The 14677-nt window shown below is 42.9% G+C and overlaps 1 protein-coding gene across 11 annotated transcripts in view; it reads right to left on the bottom strand.

Annotated features, from left to right (window-relative positions):
* SPHKAP (SPHK1 interactor, AKAP domain containing) overlaps positions 1 to 14677 on the bottom strand; it is a 97404-nt gene that overhangs the window by 65967 nt on the left and 16760 nt on the right. For 3 of the 11 annotated variants that reach the window (XM_035335256.1, XM_035335257.1, XM_035335259.1), the window contains exons 1-2: positions 5263 to 5417; positions 2034 to 2102 (exon numbers count right to left, since the gene is read on the bottom strand). The exons of 1 other annotated variant lie outside the window; for it this stretch is intronic. In XM_035335256.1, the coding sequence (XP_035191147.1) occupies positions 2034 to 2102; positions 5263 to 5285 (92 nt within the window). In that variant the 5' untranslated portion in view covers positions 5286 to 5417. Of the gene's footprint in view, positions 1 to 2033; positions 2103 to 4967; positions 5053 to 5262; positions 5418 to 14677 lie in introns of those variants that run through there. 7 more of the 11 variants (XM_035335250.1, XM_035335251.1, XM_035335253.1 and 4 more) reach the window with 4 other exon arrangements.

Raw genomic sequence — 14677 nt, 5'->3', positions numbered from 1 at the left:
TACCCAGTGAGTTGGTAACTAAAACTAGTGTTTTCTGTATAAGACAGTTAAATAAATTTTCTGCAACCGGAGTGACCACTGCCGACATGCCTGCGATCCTGGACCGCTATCCTCACCTGGCCGAGCTCTCTCAGCCTCTCCTGGCAGCCTGCCCCTGGCCCTGCAGCACCTCAGGCACACAGAGCACTCTGCTGTCTGAACATGGGACTTGCTGTCCTGACGTCTGGCTGTGCAGGTGCCAATCATGCCTTAAAATGCAGCTTCCGTGCGTGCTCTGGTTTATGATGTTCATAGCCCCAAGTGGCTGAGGAATGACAGCTGCATCGGGGAGGGACTTGAAGGCGGTTTTAGTGCTGGGGTTCCTTATCCATGTGTGGATGAAGGCTCCCACCACCCTAACTCTGCCTCACTCCTACTCAGACTATAGCTTAACAAATTACATCTGACCAGAAAGAATAAAGTAATTAACCTAAGGCTGAGGAAGGAAATGGCAAAACCCTGCTAACCTAATAAATGTGCTTGCAATCATTATTGGAAAGAGCTCATAGCCTAAAACATATACAAAGTGCACAGCACAGGAACAAAGTATGACACCAATCAAATTACCACGGATACATCTTAAGGCTTCTCGAGCCTATCCTGGGGGAGAGATGTTCTGAAGGAGGAAAGGACTGGATGATACAGAAGAAAGACTGGTAAGCATAGGCAGCGCTGCGAATGCTATGACTGATGCCATTACAGGCAGTGCAGTCAGAAGGGGAGAGGTGATGCACAGCAGCAGAGCGGGAACTGAAAGAGGAGAGTAATGGATGCAAGTATGAAGTTCATGTGGGAGGCTAGGCTAGCCTGGATTAAAGAATTCAAAATAGGTAAAATTGGTAAAACAAAGCAGTAAGTGTAGATGCAAGTCTGGAAACTAAGCACTAGGGTTTTGTCACTAGAGTGCATATTGGGTTAGCGAAACAAAACACGGAATTTATGCTATTCAGATCTTTACTACTTCTGCAAGTCTCCCTCCTCCTGTCACCCACAACCCCACTGCTCCAGGCAGCAGATTTCTCATCCACAGACTTACAACCACTGATACTAAGTTGCTTCTGCTTTTAGAGGAATTTTTCTCCCTTGACCTCACTGAAGAAAAATATCCCTCTGAGAATTATGGCCTGTTTGACAACATATGTTAGCCAGATTAATGAACTGTTCAAAGCATTTCCCCATGAAAACAGAACAGAGCATGTCATTTCAAGAATTGCCACCACTGACAATACAAGCTGACATTTGAAGAAGGCGGTGAATCTCACAAATGATCACATTAGATACATTTTCTGGCCACTCCAATCAAAACATTTGGTTAATTCACATGCTAATTTGCAAATGAAAAGCATATCCATAGAGTATTAAACTTGTGACACCATCTACTGCTCTAACGCATGCAGTTATCTTGATAATTAAAGTTCTGGCAATACACACTTGTACAGGAGATTTCTTCATTTGTCTTCTTTCATTTCAGTAACATTTGTAATATATTTGTTTCTCTTTTATTTGCAAAGGTGGACAAATACAGAGAATGGATCTGCAACCAGTGCAGTCATCACTGACAATGGTTCCAAATTAATTCAGAGTACTGCTTCCTGTTGCTCTGTTTTTGTTGTTGTTGTTGCTTTCAATTCTTTTACGATTCCTTTAAAGAAACTGTTAGATCTAGCTTAGTTCCTTGATTGCAGTGCTTCATAATTTGGGTCATTGCCTGCAATTTTGTCTCCTTACAGGATCATAGTTTCATTTCACTCATTCCTAAAAGCATCTTTTCCCATTTTAGCACAAAGCCACTAGATCTGTTCTCTCTCCTATACAAAATCTGGGCTGCTTTGCGGGACTACAGGAGCAGCTGCCAGCTGAAGTCTGGGACATTAGTGCTACTGTCTAAGTTACCGACTGAAATGAGCGAGGGCCACATGCCTACTGTCTGTAAGAAACGTCTGATAAAAACACAGCTTTTGGATCTGTTCTTAGCTTTGAATATCTTAACTTACCTCTCTGCATCTTTGATCAGGCCTAGCATATTGATCAAATATGAAAAGTGCTTGGTTTCCAACAGGGACCTATAAAATCAGAAAGGCTTTTCTTAGCTTTTATCTATGCTCTGTGAACTTAAGTCCTCTGCAATACCAAGTATTACTGGGATGTAGCAAAGGTATTTTATTTTATGTAGGTGATACAAAACTTTTTGTAGTACACAAAGAGTGAGTTTATAAAAGATAGCAGACATCCTTGGGGTTCTCTTTTCACTGTTTAAAATATAAAAGCCAGTACTTCTCACCTGTGTTTCATGGGAATGCATTTTAATTCTTTTGAATTCAGTCTAATGTTGCTTCTAAGCCTCAGTGGTGCTTCTAATTCTCAGTTGAAGAACACATTATTCCTCCTTTTCTTTCCAGTTTTCACACAAAAAGTGAGTTGAGAACACACCAGTCCAAAAGACGAGTGTCTGAAGACTCGTATTTCTATGTCAACTAAGATGACTTTCAGATATACAGGCTTGGCCAAAAAATTGTGTATGTCTATAGGTTTTGTTTCATAAGCTTGAGCTGAGAAGCTGCAATTTTACCAAAAGGGGTAACTGTGCAACAGCATTCCAGGTAGTCAGTGGCTTATACAGGGCACAGAAGCAGAGCAGTTCCTGGCTCCTATGTAAATAATGCATGTTTTTCTTCCTGCCTTTCTCCTGAAAAAGCAAAGTGCAAGCGGGTAGGTTTAAGGACTTAATGCAGGTTTGTTCATTCACCATAAATTACAAATCATTATAGCCCACAGTTGCAGGTTCCTAACTGCGACGTCTACCAAAAATGTCTTTTAGCTGCTTGAAGAAAAAGTGACAGCTACCAGTTCTGTGCAGTTCTCTGCAACTGCTCATGTGATCCCCAGGGTAAGCATCCACTCCCAGAGCTACTGCTGGAGAATTAATTTATCAGTGGATGCCCAAAGGCCCTGCTCTGCTGTGCTCCATGGTGGCTGAAGGCATCCAGGTACAGACATTTTTGTGTTCAGCTATGGAAGCCAAAGCAAGGGAAGGTACTGAGCAGGAATTAACATGCATCCCAAATTTACGTAGCGATCACAGCATGTGATGGCAGAGTCAGCAAGGAAGGCAGAGCTTGGGCCCTGGTTTAGGAAGCTGGGCGTACATAACTAAGATCAGCGACAGAAATGAGCCCATGTCAAAAGCAATTCTGCAGGGAAGATGCAAAAACCCATTTGTTTTTTAACATTTTGGCAATAAGAGTTCCTTCTTTGGCAAGGCCTGTAAAGCTAACTCCCAAGCACTAACGTTAATTGTTTGTGCTTCTGGGCAGCTGCTGTATAGCTTCCAGTTAAAATTCCCCAAATATTCTAGGGGTTGGTGGGTGGGTACGATGAGCTGAAGGTGTATGAAGAGTAGTTACTTGTCCCAATGTGCTTTTTTCCCAAAAGTTTGCTGGTGAAGACAGGACTAGGTTGAATTATCGCTGTTCTAGTTATCAGCTTTTCTGGAATCCTCTGACCCTTATTTGCAGACAGAAAATAGGAAGTTTACATAGCTCAGCAAAGAGAGGGTTACCTTGATTAAAAAATAACAAGCAGCTGTCAACATGCTGGCTGCAGGAGATAAAAGGGATGAAAAAGAGGACTACAGTTCTAGGAGCAAGGAAGGCTGACTTGCTTAGGCTGCAGAAAGAAAATCATCCTTCAGGATGAAGAAAAAGGTACGCTGCTCATAGGAGTGAGCTAAGCTTGGCCTTGCTACAGAAATAGACAGTATTTCCAGGTAATATAGCTAGGGTGAAGAGCTGACCAGCTAGCAGAGCTCTAGAGCGGGACTGGTTTCTCAAGAGATGTTCGCTATGATGATGAAAAGCTTAGCAACAATTGTGTGGCATTGGAAGATAGCTGTATCCCTATGAGGAGGCAAGCATTTAACAGTGAAAGCAAGACCCTAAGCAAGGAAAACAGCATGCCAGCTTGGTGGCTTTGAGTCTATCTCTGTGGAATGGTCAAGATTGTGTTTTACCCATTTTTTCCTTCCAGTGAGTGAAATACAGGATGTCAGATCAAACAAGCTGGAGGTCTTTGTCCTTAAATTCTGAGTCCCTTCTACCCCCAGACTGCAGCTTCCCATGAAACACTAGTTTATAAAATCACCTTGGTGTGTGTGTGTATGGAAGCTTTATACAAGAAACACTAATGGTGATTTTTTTTTTTTAAAGCTAAATCCTCCTAACTTCACTGTTAAATGCCAAGGGAGAGGGCTATTCCTCCTAGGTCAGGCAATTCAGATCAAAGAGCAAAAGCATTATTAAGATTTTGTCAGAAAATAATTAATGATTTGAAAACCTTTTCAGTCAATTCTCTTCTAGAGGGTGTTTTATTTGTTTAAAAGAAAAAACTTTAAAAGCAATTTTTCATGCAAGTGATTATCGCTCGTGTAAATGCGTGCCCCCCTCCCACCCCTGCTGAACGTTCAGGTAGCTCTGTAGCGTTTCGCTGCCTTCCTTTTGAGAGAACACAGCCTCAAACTCATCTCTAATATTTCAGCTTTCTCTATGGGACGCTGCGTGACCAAAACAAAGCCAGCTGTAATCACCTGCAGCATATGCTTTGTATCTCCGACAGCCTGTAATACACTTAACGGGAACAATTTCTATAATACCTCTGCCTGCTTGCTGTCATCAAACCGTGATTTACTTGTGATCGCTGCAGATTACGCTTAACTGCATCTCGCACGGCCAGCAGGCTGCTCCTAGCTGTGCTTCAGTTTCCTTCCTGCGGGAAGTTTTGCTCTAAAAGCTCCTGGTAAGCGCGAGGACCCCGCGCGTGGCAGCGCGGTGACAGCCGCACGGTGCCGGCTGTCCGGCCCCGGCCCGCTGGCTGCTGTCCGCACGCACAGCGCCTCGTCCTAACGGTATTGTATTAAGCGCCAGTTAACTCACCGACTCTCTTAGGACGCTAGAGCAGGGGGAAAAAACAGCAGTTAGAGGAAAACCAAAGGACTACATCGCCGCTCCCCTCGCAAACGCCCTCGGCTTCCCGCTGTCGGTGCGGCAGCGGGGCAGGCAGCAGGACCCCCCAGCAGCCCCAGGCCGGGTGCCGCTCTCCCTCCGAGCCCCGCGGGACGGCGGGGGGACCCGGGACTGCGGGGGGACGCGCTGCCAGCCCCCGGGTGGGGTAAGGGGGCGCCCGGCGGGGCCGTTCCTCCCCCGGGGAGAGGCGCGGTGCGGACCCTACCTGGGCGGGGGGCGGCCGGCCATGGCCGTGACGGGACCCCGGCGGCGGCGGCGGCACCTCCGGTCCGCTCCGGCGGGGCAGCGGGAGCGCGGCCCCGGCGCTGCCGCTGGTGCTGCCGCGGCGCCTGGCAGCCCTGCCCGCCCCGCCTCACTCCTCCCCGGCCCGCCTCCCTGCCCGCCCTCACGGCGCAGGTCGGGGCCGGCCCCGGGGCTTTCCCCACCTGCCGGGCGCCGAATGGTGGCGGTGACGGCCGCGGCGGTGAAGCGGTGCCCGCGGGGCCGGGCCGGGGGTCCGCAGGGCTCGCCCTGTGCCCTGGGCGCGCTGTGGAGAGCGGGACCCGGCCCCAGCACCCGGGCGGCTTAAGCGCCCCGGGGGCTGTCTGGCCGTGTGTCTGTCAGTCCGGGTGCCTCCGATGCGAGCCTGGAGAATTTAGAAAAGGGAGAGTGCTTTGGTGAAACACCTCAGACTCGTTTTGACCGCTTTGAGGCTATTTTATTTAGCTGCATGGTACGTGCAGCTGTCTTACCCTCCCTACCCCCTGAGACAGTACTAAACATCTTGTGCCCGGGCTGAACCTGCACTGTACGAACTATTAGAACTGGTTTCTCACCATAAATTTACAAAGAGGTGAGATTAAAGGCACCCTTGTCCCGGGCGAGGCGTGGTGCAGACAGCGTGCTGGTGAGCACTGTGTTCGGGAGGAGACCTTTGGCTCAGGTGTGAAGTTAGCAGGGCTGGAGGTTACTGGCATCAGCGTCAGCCACTGTTGCGATCCACTTTTTACCAAATTCGTTTTCAGTACATTTATGCTCTAGGTCGCAGCCCCTGCTCCGCTCTGTGCAGTGAGGTGACACAGGAACTTTGCTTCTGTTAGTTATGTGGGAAACAGTGCTCAGCAGAGGAGTTTGGCAGTAAGGCTGTGGCAAGGACTTGTGAATATCCACAAATACTGCTGGAAATGCAACTGAAGTACAGTGAGCTGTGCTCTTTAGTCATCGCTGTGTTCAGAGATTTGCTGAACGAATTCAAAGACTTAGAGGGAGGACAGGTGGCCAGGGCAGCTAAAGCCGTGCTTTGACAGCAATCTTTTCTTTGTGCAACAGAGACTCGGTGTTTCTGTCCTTTAAATGCTTTGTTCCTGTGTCATGTCTACACCTTGCTATTATGAAGTCACGAAGCTTAGCAAGGTCTGGAAGGGTCTGAGACATGCCGAGGGAATAATTTTATATATGATATCAGGTTTTGTTCTCTGTTCCAATTCACAGTGCAGACATTTCGTAAACCAACTTTGGAGCCATGGTATCATCTGACTACTCTGGAACTGTAAGAAAGGCTACCTGAAGGGTTTGCTCTTGGTGACTTTGCTTAAATCAGACGAAAAAGTTTCAAGTGAATTTTAAAACACCTCTTAAGACTTTGCACTCAGGATATGGATTATCCTTCCTGTTGTATCAGTAGATCTGTCAACTTGTGAAGTGACAAATGGGGGATGGCAGGACTGATAGCTCCATTGTGGTGGCTATGGGTAAATGGGAATCAAAGCAACTGAAAGTGTTGGGTTTCAAATGGAATGTGGAGAAGCTGAGTAATGTAAGAGAAAACACAGCCTCTTAGGGGAGCACTTGAAACACGCTGGCCTAATGCCAGCCCACCTGACAGCACAGAGACCTAAGGGATCTTTCCAGGCTCTGACTGACCCCGAGGGAGTGGAAATGCAAGCCCTGCTCACTCCTGAAACTGAATGAAACGTTACCTGTGAGTATACCAATGTACTCGCACTGCTTCAGAGTTGAATGTTGGCTCCTCTGATGCGGCCCCCTTAGCACTGTGCACTTTTCTCACTCTCCAATTGCTCTTGCATCCCTCCTTCCTGGAAACAGGCTTAAATGCCTTTCCTCCTCCTCAGTTCTCATGATGCACACCTCATCTTTTGGGGTCATTCAGATTCTCAAGTCTTTTGTGTCCCTCGACCGTGTTGGCTCTGTCTCCCTTCAGCTCTTCTCTAATAGACATTGTTGCCCAACCCATGCAGTGCCTAACATTTTCTATCAGCTTTCACTCGATCAGTTAGTTTAATTTCACCAGTCCTCTCCAAACAATTTGTACATGACTTTGCATCAAATCTCCAGTTTTGGATTTAAGTGTCCTATTTTCTTTGTCACGGCACTCCCGTTCAGATAAATTCAATCCTGTTGCCACATGCTTTCTAATCTCCCACACTTCTTCACTTGGTAGCTTGTCTGCTCCTTCTTCACTGTCATTATCTTATCCTTTATCTATCTGTGTTTAAGCATTTCTTCTGTCACAGATGTCTACTATTACTTCAGATTGAGCCCAGACCAGATGTGACTCTACGTGTCTCTTTAGGCTGTATTTAGACTGGTAATTAAAGCTAGGCTTTAGAGAAAGGCCTGTTCTCTGGACCGTGGGCACAGAGCAGAGCATGGCTTGTGTCTAAACTCCCTTTGTTTGCAAAGCAGTTTGACTGTTTGACATCATACAGACAGGTGGTAGTGGTGGTGTTTTTTTTTTTTTTTTGTTTTTTGTTTTTTTCTGTTCCAGCTTTTTTTCCCCCTCTATTTGAAAAACACTAACAATTAAAGAGTATAACTGATCATGGGGCTGTGCCTGCTCTGTTGACACACATAGACATAGCAGATGTTACCAGTCGTGGAATATGGTCATCTATTTCAGCCATCAATATGCTCAGTTTTTTATTGTCTAACCTCTCTGAGGTCTTGGACACATCCTGAGCATTGCAGCCTCTCTTTGTTCTGGTAGCCTCGTTTCTTGGTTTTATGTACAGTAATTATTTGAACCTTCTTGTCACTGCCAAGGGTAAGGCCTTTAACGTTAGCTCATCCCCCTGATCTTGTATTTTACTTATCTGAGTTCTTCATGAGTTCTGGAGAAGAAGCTCAGACATTACTTACCTACAGATGTTCTATCTGACTGTCTCACACCATCTTCCATCTTTAGCTCTTCAGTTACTCTCCTTTTCCCCAGTAGCATGCAGTTCCTTTGAATCTTTGCTGTTCTCTCTCTTGTTCTTCTACTTTTACTCTCTTTGCTTTTTCATTCCCAACAGTTCTGCTGTAAGTCCTTTAACTTTCTAGGCTACAGCTTTCACATTCCTGCGTCTGAACAGCTTCTTCAGTACTGCTGGATGCTGTGCTCCTGCTGCGAAGGAAAAGGACAGACAGATCTGCAGCAAGGGACAGTTTCGAGAAAGGAAATACCAATTTTCTGTCAGTGATGTTTGCACTCCAGAAGTTCTTAAAAGCTTTTCCAGTCTCTACTTTCTGATTGCTTGCCCTTGTGCATTGTCAGGGGAAGAGCTCTGTGACAGAAGGAGAAGTTTGTCCCTGATTAGAAGCATGGATATTTGTTGCTCATGCTTTCCCATAAGTTTTGTCTTTGTTCCCTGATGTGATATGGCTCTGAACCATTGTTTTTCATCATTAACACTGCTGCTCATCTGTCTTTTACTCCTGCAGATAGCACTGAGTTAACACACATACTGGTTCTTAGTTTGGTAAGAAAGATTATCCCTTCTCTTTCTCTCTTTATTTATTTTTATTTTTTCCCCTGGTTGCTCTTTGTTATCTGGCTTGATCATCCTGCAAAACCCACAAAACCTGCCTTGTACAGAGGACATGGGCTCTGCTATTGCTTCTTCTGCCCACTTTATAGCCCCTCTTGGAACCAGTAGTTATCTCCTGAATTTCCTCACAACCCACCAGAAACGCCCTCATTTCAGGTACTTGCTGTGAAAGCCCATAGCCTTTGTTTCTGAGGAACTGGCCCTGTCTGGATCTGTGCAGTTGTTCTTATTGCTTGGCAGTGCGGGTACATTGCCTAAAAAACCTCTTCTCTTGCCTGCAACCTGCCTTGACAGAACAGAACTGATCACTGTCACACATTGACGTATTTCAGAGCTGTCAGTGGAAGTGTATCTTCTCCTCGGCTTTTAGGTAGGAGTTGGCAACAGGAAGAGAGTCCTGTGGCAGTTCAGTTAGCTCTGTCTGTCTTCTTGTGTCAGCCCAGGACAGCGTTCCCACACGGTAACAGAAAGTAGTGGCCAGAGAATGGAACTGTCTTTGCAGGATACAGACTGTGCCAGCTGTTTGCCTTCCATTTTTGCTGGTTTAGACTTTTATAAAAATTCCAAGCAGCTATTTAAAAATAATTAATCATCCTTTCTGTTGGGAAGACAGGCAGAATTAACTGCTGCAGAGTTGTCAGTTTGCACTAACAGAAACTGAAACAATGGTACCAAACAGAGCTGACTGTCACATGAGAAAATATGTCAATCACTCCTGAAAAGGCAGAGGGAGCCAACCTTACACTAAGGCACTGAGGTGGGTTTGAAGTTTTTTTTCACTCTCAGTAAAACGCTGTCCTTGAAAACTGTGCTTATGCATGACTTGGTTTTTCCCAGGAAACCTATCCAGTCTAAACTGATGCTGTAACTCAATGATATTTTCAGGAATACATCAGTTTTGTAGGGGACTGGGGAAATTAGATTTCTGTTTCCACTTCTCTTTGCTTGTCCTATGAGCTGCTTTTTACTGAACTGTCCTCATTAAAAGTAGGGGTGTGGGAAACTTAGCATGTGGTACATGTATAGAATATCAGGATCAAAAAAGCTTGCAACATCTTAGCATTTTCTGGACAAAGAAATAACCATTCCAGAATAAATTTGACACTGTCTGATCCCCAACAGAGGGACCTTCTTTCGTGCATAACAAAGAAAAAAATAAAATTCATCCAGTGACAACAAGATCCTAATTGTGGCCTTTTGGCTCTATGTTAATCAAATGATATTTTTGGTGCACCTCTATACCCCTCTTTGTCCTTGTTTGCTGTGCAGGTGGTGTGTACACAGATTACTATTTTGGTGGATGTGTAGTTATTCCTATAAGTTAAAGTGTTAGCATTGAAGGTTGGATAGTTAGCTTTTATATGGTAATGTTTTGGATGAAGACCTTTTTGTAGAATAACTATTTTATTTATTTATTTATTTTACAATTTTGGTCATTTAACTCTACTATCTTGTTAGATCAAAGTCCTTTATACCTTTGTCAAGGCAGATATTTGGGCCATGGTTAAAGGACTCTGTTAACAAGCCAGTGTTGAAGAGGTGTCATAATATGTTGCAACAAGTAAGTACCATGAATGACTTTAATTTGTATTAGATCTAGCTCGTAAGCTTCTCACTGGCAATGGCCAGAAACATTAGAGGAAGATGGTCTAACAAAAGTAGCTGGTTGACATTGTGAAAAGAGAGTAATCAGTATGGTTGGCCACTTAGCTCCAGACTGGATGACACGCCTCCCCATTTAATAAGTGCAGATCATTACCATAGAAAGAGAGCAGTACCTGTATTGATTTTTCATCTATATATGTATCTGTAACTACAAAGAGAATTTTTGGCTAAAATAACCTCAAAATATTTGAGTCAATCTACAAATATAAATATTAAACCTACTCGTTCAGTCTCTCATGTTTCCAGATCTACATGGTATTTTCAGCCTACACGCATTCCCAGAAAAGAAGGGAAGATAAAATTAAATCTAACTATTCTTAATTTATCTTACAGAATAAAGTTGTTCCCTGATTTTTGAAGATACGTTGCTGAAAATGGTTTGTTTGTCAGGTTCATTTCAGTAAACTAGAGAGCTCCTGTACTGAGTATTTCAGCTGATCTGAGCTGTTTTATTCTGCAGGTAAAGCAGCTGATGTTTGCAATCAACTCAGACTGGGCTACTTAGTTCCTCTTAGGTCAAACATAATGCACTCAGAATCGGACTAGAAGCTGACAACAGTGATCAGCTGGTAGGCAATGAGCCATCATCTGTAGCATCCAGGGGAGTATTTAAGCATAGAAAGTTGGTAATGCATATATAGAGTAGGCAGGACAGACATTCACAAATATACTCTTTGGCTCCATATGTGCTGTCCTGGGTATTCAAAAATCATTTTTGGCTTCACCTTGTTCTCTCCGCCTCCAAACCTAGTTGTATGAGCTGTGAGAATATACTGCACAACTGCTGTGTGCTCACTGTTGTTCCTTCCTATGACTCCAGAGTTAAAGTGTTGCTACTTACTCAAAAGACTGTGACTACTTGACCCAGCTTAATTTGTAGAATTCATATAGGATTTTTAAATTCTTCTGAGTAATTATTGAAAATGGGTCTGGAATTCTGAGTCTTTATGAAAATCATTGGAATTCTTCATCTCTAGACTATCTCAGTCTACCTACAATCCTCCAAAATACTGCTTTCCTCTGGCTTCATATTTTTGGCCATTCTCTTGGGTGAAATTTTTGATGCTAGAAGCAGTTAGTTTTTAAATAGGAATTAATTTGTATTTCCCCAGACGGGAAGGTCAAGTCAAAAGACAAACTAAAAAGACCTCATGGCAAATATAAAGAAGTAGGAAGAAGTAGTATCCACTTTTCCTTATGCAGACAGGCAAGAAAGGGGGAAAAACAACAACAACAAAAAAAAAAACCTGAAAAATGAAATTCAAAAACTAATGTAAATGATGCTGCAGGAAGTCTGGTTTGAAAGGTTTCTCAGTAACTATTGTGTTCTGTGCTTTCAAAGATGGGCATTGAGGCATTAAAATTGCATAGGTTGTAAGACTATGCAATTAAAACGTGAGGGAAATGGTTTACTTTTTTTGGGGGTAGATTTTTCATGTAAGCCTACACCAACTGCTGAGTGGTTATTTCCTGGGTGCATTATATACTTGTGAGATGCAATGTAAAAAACTGCTTATGCAATCTGGTTGGGTAAATGACACATGCTGACAATAAAATGCAGGTGTATGGAAAGAGAAGCTATTACAACTAAAAAAATAAATAAATAAATCATTGATTGTGCACTGTCCTTCAGTCTCATTTTGGACATCTCTGGCTGAACTCTCAAGAACAACAAAAAGCTAACAACCTTAATTGCAAGCCAGAAGGACTTAAATAAACATAGAAACACTGACCTTTCCTGGGTTTGGTACTTTCTGCTGTTAAATTACCATGTACAGTTGTTTAAATAGCTGCAGGAGGGGAGATTGTAAATAGATGCCTACAGACATGTACAAAATCCTATGGAGTTAAAGATTTGTTTGAATGACTATGAAATCAATTTGCATCACCATAGTAGCTAATGGCATTTTCAGTGATAAATACCAGTTGTTAAACTGAAATGTGCATTTCCACTGTAACAGGTACAGCTCCGCCACTGGTATAAAAGCCTCTCTGCACAGCATCTTTAACGTCCTTCAGTCCTACTCTGATTTCTAAGGAAATTTAAGGAGTGCAGTCCTGCACCAGCAGTCCTCCGTGTCTTCTCAGGAAGCTTGTAGACATGGACTGCATCAGGGCTGAAAAAGTTGCCTGAACTTGCAAGAGCCTAAACATCTCGGAATGTTTAATATCATGTAACATCATGCATTTCTACTTGTTTGTAGGGCAATGTAAGACAGGTGCATAAATTTAATAATCAAGGACACTTGGGGAAGGTTTTAAGAAGGCAAAGAGGAGTACATTTATAGCTCTGAAGGAACACAGAGTTTATTTAGGTTTAGGGGAGAGAGGGGAGTGTTTGGGGCCTGAGATCCTGAAATAATTTTCTGTTTTATGAGGAAAAATTTGAGTTAGGATCTCATAACTATATGTGCAGGTGGGCGTTTCACTTCACAAATCTCTGCTTTTGGATGTTATTTTTGAATTCTATCAGTAAGCTTATATTTCAGTGTTTTGGTTACTTACATTTTTGACATACAAAGCAATAATAAAAATGAAGCGATGCACGTGTGCTTTTGATATGCATCTGACTTCTAATCGCTAAATATGGAAATAGCTGGTACCAGAAGTATCTCATTAAAAATATAATTGAAGACCCACCTAGGGAATGGTATGTTTCAGAGAGTGATTCATGCGGAAGCTCAGTGCAACTTCACTTGAATTAGATTAACTATTAATGACTGGGAGAGGAATGAGTGGAATACTTTTCCTTTTATTTAATTATTTATTTTTAACAAAAATTAAAAGTTTTATTTCAGGAACTTCTATATAAAATTTTGAAAGGCCTTTTTTTTTTTAATTTTTTTTTTTTTTTTTTCCCCCCCCCCCTTTTTTTTTTTTTTATTTTGTTTTCCTTCTGTTTTCTTTAGCTTTCCCTTGAGTTTACGGATGTTACATTGAGGCATTGTCAAGATCTGCTGTCCTGGCAGATAACTGTATCTGGGGGTTCTCAACCTAAGAGCCTAAGCATGGTCAATCAATGGAGTAAATTATTGTAGGATCTGTGACTTTAGTGTTACAGGATGTTCTTTGAAGTGGGGGGAAGCCATCAGTAAGGAATAGGATAGGTGTTACGTTGATGTTACGCTCATATCCACTCCATAGTGGATGGCTTTAGTTTCTTTCCAGTCCTATTTTCTTTGGAAAATGTGTAATAGATGGTAAAATGATTTTTAAAAGTTGATATAAACATAACGAGAAGGAATCACGAATTCATTTGAATAACCTTTCCTGTGTGATTTTCCTCTCATGCTGCTATGAATACTGAGTTATGGATCTGACATGAAGTGAGTTAATGTACACCACACTAGTATGTGGGAAGGATCAGACCCTTAACGTGTAGGTGTTGTATTAAAAAATGGTCCAGCTGAGTAGTGCCTTCAATTTGCATTCTGGGAAAAGGATCTGTGCAACTAAACTATTAAATTATGCAATTATAATTCAGACCTTTAAAACGCAAGATTATGATATTCTGATGTGAAAATGAAGAAACATGGATAAAGGTAGCATTTTCTGCTCTATACTACATCTTGCCTTTTTTGTGGTGTAGTAAAATGTAGAAAGTAGATGACTTTTGAGAGAAAACTATTCTGCTAAGCTCTAAAACATTTACAGGTTGTTTTGGCTTTGGGGTGTTTTGTATGTAATTTTTTGTAGCACTCAACTATTTTTATCTTCAAAATTAGAAAATATTGCTTCATTACTTGGCCTTGGGCTTGTGACTGTAGGCTCAAAAAGACAACATATCAAGGAAGATGTTCTTCAAACAAAATGCATAATTAGCTTGGAAGCATGGAATATAATCCACCTTCCCAGTGAATTCTGCTCCCGTCCTGGTATTTGTTTACCCCACTGAATCTCAAAATCTTTTCCATATAATGATGTAATTTCAGGAAAGCTGGTTTGTGCTACCTCAGGCTGTCTGGGGGTGATTAGGGCATCCCCCTGACAAGCTGCTTATATGGCTACGAAGCTCTTGATGCTCTGGAAATTAGATCCAGAGCTTTCATTTTTGGATTACCATGCCTAAGTAGTAGGCTGTAATATGTTTAAGGAACACGCAGTCTTTTGAGGAGCTTCATCCGCTAGGTATGTAACCAAGCAAGC

This window comes from Oxyura jamaicensis, chromosome 9 (genome assembly GCF_011077185.1).
Source record: "Oxyura jamaicensis isolate SHBP4307 breed ruddy duck chromosome 9, BPBGC_Ojam_1.0, whole genome shotgun sequence".
Lineage (NCBI taxonomy): Eukaryota > Metazoa > Chordata > Aves > Anseriformes > Anatidae > Oxyura > Oxyura jamaicensis.
Note: the sequence above shows the minus strand (reverse complement) of the source record. Positions and strands in the feature narration are given on the sequence as shown.